At 39.6% G+C, this 10,188-nt stretch overlaps 1 protein-coding gene and 1 long non-coding RNA gene across 2 annotated transcripts; both read left to right on the forward strand.

Moving 5' to 3' along the window:
* Window positions 1-796: 796 nt before the first annotated feature.
* Window positions 797-1,433, forward strand: LOC146713028 (uncharacterized). Its single transcript, XR_014919103.1, has 3 exons — window positions 797-892; window positions 979-1,154; window positions 1,373-1,433. It is a non-coding gene; the product is annotated as an uncharacterized LOC146713028 (long non-coding RNA).
* Window positions 1,434-2,673: 1,240 nt separating this feature from the next.
* Window positions 2,674-5,578, forward strand: LOC146713029 (uncharacterized). The gene is made up of 10 exons (XM_085452602.1): window positions 2,674-3,274; window positions 3,620-3,735; window positions 4,078-4,119; window positions 4,207-4,278; window positions 4,433-4,498; window positions 4,621-4,709; window positions 4,785-4,893; window positions 4,970-5,078; window positions 5,293-5,363; window positions 5,477-5,578. Exons 1-10 carry the CDS (start codon window positions 2,767-2,769, stop codon window positions 5,576-5,578), a joined length of 1,284 nt encoding a protein of 427 aa, XP_085308728.1. The 5' UTR covers window positions 2,674-2,766.
* The last annotated feature ends 4,610 nt before the right edge of the window (window positions 5,579-10,188 follow it).

Here is a 10,188-nt window from a genome sequence, read left to right on the forward strand (position 1 = left end):
CTCACAATGTGACTGTGTAACCAGATTTGTGTCCCCACAACCAGGGGTGGGTATTGATAAGATTTTCACGATTCGATTCGATTTTCGATTCTGTTTAACGATTCGATTCTTCATCGATTCTCTTATCAATTCTTTTTAAAAAAGGAGAACACTAAAGTCGATTAGCTTAGAACTTTGTTTTATATCTTCTCTTTGAACAAGATAGAAATTTAGGAGTAACATGGCCTTACAAACCTAACAGTGAGATCTTAAGAGATCCACAGCTCTTCGATGGGTGCTGCTCGGTGACATTCATCTATCCTGAAAGGAGACGCTAGCGATAGACTGCAGCGAGAACTGCCGGTGTTCTGACAAAACGTCCTACCCATCAAGCTGCCCTACTTGTTGTTACTGCGCATGCGCACAATTCAAAACGGCCTTGTTTCCGGGGTAAATAGTACACGCCTATTATTTCATCCTACCCCGATCTTGTGCCGATCTCGTTGCTTTCGAAAAAAGGTTTGTATTATAAGTTTTGCTGCTCACTCGAAGTCATATTCCAAGTGTTTATTTTGTGCTTTTCAACTTCTGCAAACCTTCTCAATTTATTTTAGTCCTCCTGCAGTTACTGGACACCACGCTCCATTGTTATGTTGAATAAACGCTCCGTTGTTATGTCGAAGAAAGTACTACTGCACCGCATACTTGTTAATTGCGTGAAAACGTCGTGTAGTCGTTTTATTTACTGTATGGATTCCGAAGCCATGTTGAAATTGTCCGATTTTCTCCTTAGTTATGGAGAACAAATACGAGGAACTGCTCATGTTTCGGTCTGCTGGGTCCTACCCATCGGAATACGATAAGTCCCAGAGGCAAACCCTTAGGATATACGCCGCAAAATTCAGGCTGAAGGGTCAGTATTGTAATGTAAATAAACAACTAAAAGTAATTATTGGTTAAATACATGTTATAATTAATTTACATTTTTTTTAAATATAGGCGGAGTGCTCTCGTTTGGAAACAGGAGAGTGATAAAAACAAAAGAAGAAGCCATGGGACCATTCCAAGAGTTTCATTCAAGTCCCATCGGTGGACACACTGGTGTACTCAAGACTCGAACTGCAATTTGTTCCAGATTTTACTGGTATGGCATGTCGGTTGACATTGGGAATTGGGTATGTATTTTTAAAGTTGTTATTTATATATAGCATGTTAATAGTGCACCAATAGAATGCATAGTTATCCTGAAGACACGTACCAGATTTCAGGATGATGTACAGTAATTAACACTGTTTTGCCACTTGATCGAGTATTTTTATAGAACATTTGCAATTTTGTTGTTTAATTAATTGCGATTGTTGGATAATATAAAGATCGTTCAATATGTTTTAAGGTCCTGGCTTGTGACCAGTGTCAAAAAATGGGAAAACCATTGGCTGCTGTGCAACCACTGCAGTGTAGTAATATCAGTAGCATTTTAGTAGAAAATAGTAATGTTATAATGTACATTACATATTAATGTGATTCTTTTATCATTGACAGGTGTCACATGTCTGGGAGCTAATCGGAATAGATCTAACTGGACCTCTTCCAAAAACGTCTAGTGGCTTCCAGTACATTATGACTGCAACAGACTATTTTTCAAAATGGGTTGAGGCTTTTCCATTAAAAAGCAAAAGTGCTGCTGAGGTAGCTCATCAGTTGTGCTCACTCATATATAGACATGGCTGCCCAAAACGAATTTTATCCGACCAAGGAAGAGAATTTGTTAACGAGGTAAGTGTTAAGTTTACTTTTCCATACCTCTTTAGGTAAATACTTGGCCACAGTGTGCCAAGTAGCTGCCAGGCTAAAGGTGTTGTGTGATTGTTTTTAAAAAACAATTTTCTTTTTTCTTTGAAGCTCAACTCAAGACTTTGCAGCTTAATGAAAATAGAAAGAAGTGTCACAGCAGCGTATCACCCTCAGACAAATGGCCTAGACGAAAAGACAAATGACAACATAAAAAGGTATGTTTTATTTGTATGTAACATTTCATTTGCTTTTAAGACACTGTCACTATTGTGTTTTTTTATGTCCACATGTAGAGCCCTGAGAAAATTAGTCAACAGTCAACAGAATGACTGGGATGTGTATCTGGATGCTACACTGTTTTCTTTGAGGTCCAAGGTCCACACCACAACCAAATACACACCATTCCGTTTAATGTATGGGAGAGAAGCTACATATCCTTCTGAAGTTCCTGTTGAAGTCCCAGTAAGTGTTATTAAGGAATTCTATTTATGCAACAACTATGATAATGCATAAATTAAATGTAATCTTAATTGGAAATTGTACATATTGATATTGGCTGCAGCTTTAATCTTCACTGCTTAACTTCTATATGCAAGATACATTTAAAAGATAAAGTGACTAGTTACTTCTTTATATTTGTATCTTTATGTAAAGTAATAAATCTTGAGGAGACCTTTAAGTATAATGTGTTCACCTATGGAAGTGTATCAAGAGTAAAAATGACTATACAAAAAATGATATGAGTCTATCTTTGTGGCTTTCTGTGCTCAAAGCTTTATAATAGTATATTTACTTTTAAACATGAGTTATTATAGTTAGATTTTTCAGTTCATGTGTCACATGCATTATTTGTCTTTATGATTTTAATTGTAATTTAAAATGTGAAAATTTTAGCTGTCCTCCATCATTCTCCCTGAGGAGTCGAGTTACGGTGACTTTGTATCTTCTACAAGAGACACACAAGAGCAAGTTAAAAAAACTGTAGAGGAAAATATGGCAAAGTCCCAAGACTTACAAAAGGAAGCCTATGCCAGACGAGTCCAGAAGAAGTACAGAAACCTTGTGTACAGCGTTGGAGATGAAGTTCTTCTCTTGAACATGAGGAAACGTGGAAGGAAGGGAGGAAGGTTTGATCCAGATTTTTCAGGACCCTACACCATTCAAGACATCGCTGGCAAATGTGTGAGATTAAAAAACACGGAAGGAGCAACTTTAAAAAATCACTACAGCATTGACCATATCAAGCCGTACAGAAGAAGCCACCGTGTAAATGTCAGTCAGACAGTGAACAGCAGCACAGACCTGAAGATGCCCCCCTGCCATCCTACTGCTAACCCTCAGTACCAGCAAAGTCCAGAGGATACCAGACCCTCTATTATTCATTATGCACCCAAAACGGCTGACAAAAGTTGTTGCTCCCGCAAGGAGTTTAATTCTGTTCCAGGACCGGAAACGCGTGAACAAGAACTTCCCTCCCGGAAACAAAGCTTAGAAAATGAAGGTGGCATAGTGAACAACTCTTTTTGGCCCGTTGGTCATTTGTTGCCAGTTTGGCGTTGCAACATGATTGATCATTGCATGACTTTGTTTGCATTTTGCAGTCTTCAACTTATATTGGATGTAAAGAAACATGCAACGTGCACTGAGCTTGTGGAAGTCTGGAAATGGATCTGCCTGTCAGTAATTTTCTCTTTTGCCCACCCGCTGTACCTTTCCTATTTCTCTGCGTGACAATGCATGTTTATTGTGTTGACTTTTTTCCTGTTGTGGCCCGTTGGCCTTTACCCAGCTTTTCCACTAAAAATCTCAAGCATGCCTGAGCTAACTTATCATATTTTTCTTTTAGTAAAGAGGCTATGGCGTGCAAAGGATACTGGGCGCTTGGAGTCAGTTGTTGGACCATACAAGTTATTTGATTCCTCTTTACGAACACTGCAGGGGTCACGGTGGCTTTCTGATGAGGTAAGAGAACTTATCATTATTGATTCTGATTTTGAAGTGCTGCTCCTTCTGAAGCATCTGCAGTGCAGAGACCATTAATAGTTTAAAATGTGCGGGTAGGTGGGGGGGTTTGTATTGCAAAACTCTGATAAGGTTTCACCCATTCACTTCAATAGGAAAAAATGTTATCAACCACAACACAGATGTTGTGACATCTGTGAGATCATAATACCCAGTTCCAGTATATGCAGAAAGAACCTTTATCAGCAATTATATTCCTTTCCAAGTTTTTGTGTACAGCACTCAAGCAGTTACTTCAGAACTTGTTGCTGCTGGTGTATAAACTCTGACTTTTCAAAACAGGTCATTGATGCATACCTGCACCGTGTCATTGAGAGACGAAAGGTAAGTAAGAAATGTTCTTTGCCCACTTATATTGAAAAACAAAAAAATGTATTTACTGTTCTGTAACATTTTTGTATACTTCTACAGAATGCTGCACACCTGCTCTGTTCAGTAGTTGCAAGCTCATTGTTTTCTGGGCAGTTCAGATGCCTCACCAAGGTAAGTTGAAAGTTAAGAAGTGGTCCAAAAAGTTGACTCATTTCTATTTCTGAGGACAGAGTTCAGTTCCTTTAAACAACACTATATTTGAAAACACCCTGAGATGCATGGTACCTAAGTAAATCGAAATTACTCTGCACTTCCAATCCCACAGATGAAGTTCCCAGTTGAAGACATGTGGTTGTGCCCTGTGAACTTTGGTACACACTGGATTCTTGTGGTATGTGTTCATGTAGTTATTAATTTCTTTGTGAAGCAGTTTCTTGCTCAAAGTGTTATTCTTAAATAGGTTTTCAGTGGCAAAAACTATGGTAATTTTTAATTTATTAACTTTTTCTTTAGATTGTCAACATTTCTGCACAGAAAATACTGCTCATAGACCCCATGGGGAATGAAGGTGTTTATGACAGGAAAATTCTGCGCAACTGGAGGTATGCATTATTACTGAGGTATTATTCTTAGATAAAACATTTCTTGTTTCATTACAAACATTTTTGTTCAACTAGGAATTTTCTGAGGATGAGAGGACATGAAGACACCATGGAGTGGCAGTTACAGACTATGCAACACAACAAGCAACAGGATTCCAGCAGTTGCGGAGTTTTGCTGTTAAAGGTAACCCTTATTCAAATGATTCCATTTATTGTTAGCTACAATTAGGAGTTTACATTATAATAATGAGAAATCTCAGTTTGCAGAACACTACCTTGCTTTTGGAGAGGTCAGTGAAGTATTAACCACTACAGAAGCAGTTGTGCTGGAGCGAATGCAGATAGCTTGCACCCTACTTGAACATCGAGGTAAGTCCAGTAAAGTCCTTATCACGTTAGAGTGTGTACTTCCAATTTAAATAGTGCTTTTCAAACACTTTCAGATAAGACCCTTCTTTAAGTCTAATTTAAAAAATTCAGGGGACTAATTTGCCATGAAGTATTTGTGGAACAAATTTACTATTATTTTTTAATTAATCAATAAATAATGTTTGATTAAAACCTAACCATGAATGTGTTTCAGGGAACGCTGAGGATTACTGCATTGTTTGCTCCATGTTAGATGCTGACGCTGACCGCAGCATGATTGAAATGGTAAAACAAAAGAAACACATAAGTCTTAGTATCATTACTTGCTAATCATGTTTAAAATGTTGACTAATAGTATTCACCAAACATAATATGAGCTATTTATTTTTCCTTTCCAGGTGCAGTGTGAATCTTGCCAAAGATGGGCACATTTTGCATGTGCAAAATATAAAGAGAGCAACCAAGAATATAAATGCAAAAAATGTAAGGAAAACACATAACAACAACATAAAAAGAGCTGTCTTTCCCCCTCCATGTCTCTTTGCATTCTTTGTCAACATTAGATGATTGTGTGCAGGAAGCACGTTTTGATAGTGTGATTTGGCCATCTGGGCCCTGTTTCAGGAAGCCGGTTTGGAAAACTCAGAGTGAAAAACGACACTCACGGTTGAGTAACCCCGAACTGTCCAACTCGGAATATTCGGTTTCAGAAAGGCTGATAACAATTAGTTCAGTCAACGCGGAGTTGCTTTAACCCCAAGTGAAGCGCGCGGACGAGGATACATAAAGCCCTGATAAGCGGAGCACAGATTAAGCGAGTCACCATGGAGACGGAGGGAAAGAAGGCGCGGTCAATGTATTTCACAGCGCTTGAGGCCGAAATTCTGATGGCAGCATATGCCGATAACATGCAAATTTTGCGGAAAAAAGTAACACAGCCACAGCTGCAAAAGAAAGTGAGCATGCATGGCAAAACATAGCCGACAGAGTCAATGCGTGAGTGTTAATTTAAACATTGATCTAGGGATTTCCACCCATTTAACACGTTATTTTATCATATGTTATTTTATTTGTTATTTTATACATTTTATTTTGTGATGTGATGTGAGCGCAGGTGCAACCCAACAGGCCCCAAACGTGCCTGGCAGCAAGTAAAAATGAAATATAAAAATATAGTCCAAACAGGTAAGGTGTAATTGTATTATGAGCCATAGTGCTTGGTCTGTTTGTCCGATGTAAATCAATTGCAGTTAGAGGCTACATTAATTTCCTTTCTGTAAGCACTTATTGAAATTATCTGAGCACATTACAAGTACATATTTGCTTACTCTGTATGCTCAAATGTGGCCCGTTATAGCCAACAGAAAAAAAGCGGAGGCCCGAAAAACAGGTGGGGGTCCTCCACCACCACCACCACTCACAGAGGCTGAGCAGTTGGCCCTCAGCCAAAACAGTGGGCGCCCTGTGGCCGAAGGCATCTCTGCGGGGACATCCTCTGAGTCAATAACCCCGCAAGACACAAGTGCCTACATAAGGGGTAAATTCAAAATAATACATGATGTGCATACATCCTTTCTTCACAGTCACCTTTGCAGTGCTACTCATTCATTTGATAAACTCTTTACCATAATGAATTATTTTGTAGTGAAGTTATTTTCCGACTGATTTTGCCTTCCCTCAGTCTTGGTTGTCTTTGAGAGCATAATGACAATGAAGTGTAAGGTGATTGGTATGTTTGTTAATTGCCATTTGGTCCCTTGTAAGTTATAAGTGACCTGTATAAACCTCATATTCTATCAGTTGATGGTGGTGGTGTACTGCATCTGGTGCAGCCTCCTGTTGAGCCAGACCAACATGCAGTTGTGAGTAATACTCCACAGATTATATGAGTTTACAGTAGAACAGCAATGTTGTCTATTTCTTTACTACAGGAAAATAATGAAGAAACATTGACAGCTGTTACAGAGGAGGAAGCAACAGAGACACTTTATGAGGTTTACATCTTTTAATACTTTGTGTACAGGAAACACAGGCGACCAATAAAGCCAGTTGAACAAAAAATCAGTTTATTCTTCTTTCAACATGTTGAGGTGATGGGTCAAAAGAAATGATTGTGACATATGGTGTCTCTGACTGCGCTTCCCTCTTGTATGTCCGTGGGAGGGTCAGGATGTTCATGGTTTGGATCACTGCTGATGTGTGGTTCAGAAGGACAGTGTTCTCCTCTAATTGTGGCAATGTTGTGAAGAATCACACATGCCACAATAATGTCACATGCCCTTTCTGGGGTGACCCTGAGTCTTTGCAGGCACTGGAACCGGGCCTTAAGCATTCCGATAGTCATTTCAATTCTGGCTCTTGTCCTGCAATTAGCCAGATTATATCGCTGCTGTGGGCCCGGTTCAGGGTCAGGGTAAGGGGTAAGCAAATAGGGTAAACATGGATACCCCCTATCACCAAGCAAGTAGCCAGTGAACTCTCCTAAGACAGAAGGGTACACTTCAGTTCAAATGTCCCTGTAGCAATTGGTCTTTATATATTTTAAAGTATTCTCAACTCACCATGTCCAAATTTTGTGCTCAGTGTACATTCACGGAATATTTGTGAGTCATGGACAGAGCCTGGCCACTTGGCTTCCACATTTGTGATAATGTTGGCAGCATCACATATGATCTTCACAGTGCAGAGAACACAAATTAGCATCCATTACTATAATGAAATAATTTGTTAGTTTGAAATGCTACAGGGAACTATGTACCTGCACATTAATGCTGTGGAAAGACTTCCTGTTCACATAGTCTCCTTCATTTACTGAAGGAGCAATGATTGGAATGTGAGTGCCATCTATACAGCCAATCACGCCTGGGAACCCTGAAAATAAATGTAAAATTTAAGTAGTAGTTCAAGTATCACCACATCATAAATTAAGTTTTGGTCATCCTGATACCTGCAATTTTGTGGCATCCCTCTTTGATAAATCTTGTGGGTCTGTGACCGGGGAACACCACAAACGAGTACAGGAGACGTTTCAGTGCAACTGTAACATTCCTGACTGCCCGACAGACGGTAGCCTTGGAAACGTGCTCAGCGTCACCAATATTATACAGAAAGCTCCCGTTTGCAAGAAACCGAAGTGCAATACAAATAATATGCAATGAACTGAGAGGATGTCCACGATGTGTCACATGCGTAATATATGGCCTGAGGATGTTATCCAAATAAATTATAGATTGTGCTGAGAAACGGTAACGTTCGCACAGAAAATCATCAGGAAATGATAAAATGTCCAAACGCGCTCTGATCACTCTCTCCCGGCGGAGAGCTCTGCGGAGAATTTGGGCTTCACGATCTACTGGCTCTTCAAGGAAGGGACACGCCATGTCTGACACTTCCTACTGTCAGGTTTCCGACAAAGGGGCGGAGACAGTCAGGGTTAGTTGTAGTAAACCTGCTAGGGGGCAGGTTAGCTTCACGGAGTGTGTCGTCATAGTGACTCACTGAGGCTTCATCTGAACTCGCTTTGTGAAACCGAAAACCCAGAGTTTTCGTTAACTCAGGGTATACTTACTCAGTTTTTCCACTAAACCGGCTTCCTGAAACAGGGCCCAGAACATGCTACCTAAATAAATCCCAGCAGGAAGCATGTTCTTAATGTCCTAGCGAAATAACTCAAAGTTTTTAAGTGTGATTTGGCCATCTGAACGTCCTACCTATACGACGGAGCCATTAACTACGTAAGGTAGCAAATTCTGATAAAGGTAGCACGGATTGATAGACAAGACCATAAATTTACGCTACGGTAGGATGTTTTGACAAGGTAGGACGTTTTGTCAGAACACCGGCATCTGAGCCAGCCAGACTCTGTCTGTCTCTCTCATCATGGTCACCTAAATGCACAGTAATGGCAGGTTTTGTAATAAGGCAGATCACGCTTAATATACACTGTTATATACACTATAATATGCACTGTTAGTTGATTATTTACCTGCCGCATTAACGGGAGAGGACGTGCAAACGTTACCGCTGCTGCTGGGCTGAGATTCACGAGGCCGGAGCGGAATTAAAAACACGACATTCATTTAAGGTTATCGCGTGTTTTGTGAGCAAATGCTTTTGCATATTCGTAGTGTTTCCTCCCTTAAATGAAATATCTACTTTGCAAGTATTGCAAGTTGCCCTGTTGTGATCCGTTCTCGTAAAGTATAACCAAACTTTTGAGCCTTTGAGCCGCTTAGGCGCCAAGTTTCCTGCCAGGTAAATGACGCTCCGCAACGTGGTGACGTCATTCGGGGCGACTGGAGTCGATAAGGGAATCGATTGCAAAAAAGGCAAACAATTCCAAAGAATTGAAACAGTGGGAACCGGTAGATTGTGAAGTAAAAAACATTGACTTTGATCATATAAATGCACACAAACACATCTCTACACACATATGCAAATGCATTATATCGCCTGAAAAAAATTAAGCTAACTGCACAGTGTGGCCTTGAGGCAACAAATGAAAATTAACAGTTTTACTGTATAAACAAATTTTAAAAAGTAGAACAAACAATCAAATATACTTCTTAACATATTCGTGCACACACAAGTATTGTTTATATTCTTTTTTTCACTATAAAGATGTAAAATAGTGATCTTGATCTTACCTGCCAATGGAGATTTCTCTCATGTAGTGCAGCTTGCAGTCTTTTTCTAATTGTGTCATGAACTTCAAGATTTTCCCTGATCACTGAGGCCTGTAGAGTCTTGTCCTTTTTTCTGTTTTGTGTTTGTACAGGAGGTCACGACCTTTTATTAATCAGACCAAGATGATCTAAATTCACAAACAGAGTGGGGCGTTGTCTCTGCACATCTGTTCAACCTGTTTTATGGAACAAGTTCACTTCCTGTTGCTTTGTGTATCTACTCTGGTCAAAAGAATCCACGCTTCACGTCCACAATTCCTTTTTATTCCTCTCACAATCACGGCGCACCCTGAAAACTAGAAACAGGTAAGATGCTATCAATATGACATCCATCTCAGCCACTTACTTGTTTTCACAAAGTGCACAAGTATATAACACATAAACATGAGTACCAAATAAAGAAAACAAATAGAAAAACTATAACG

Source organism: Copadichromis virginalis, linkage group LG3, assembly GCF_057382275.1.
Source record: "Copadichromis virginalis isolate Kocher_CV1m ecotype Utaka linkage group LG3, C_Virginalis_male_GT1.1, whole genome shotgun sequence".
Classification (NCBI taxonomy): Eukaryota; Metazoa; Chordata; class Actinopteri; order Cichliformes; family Cichlidae; genus Copadichromis; species Copadichromis virginalis.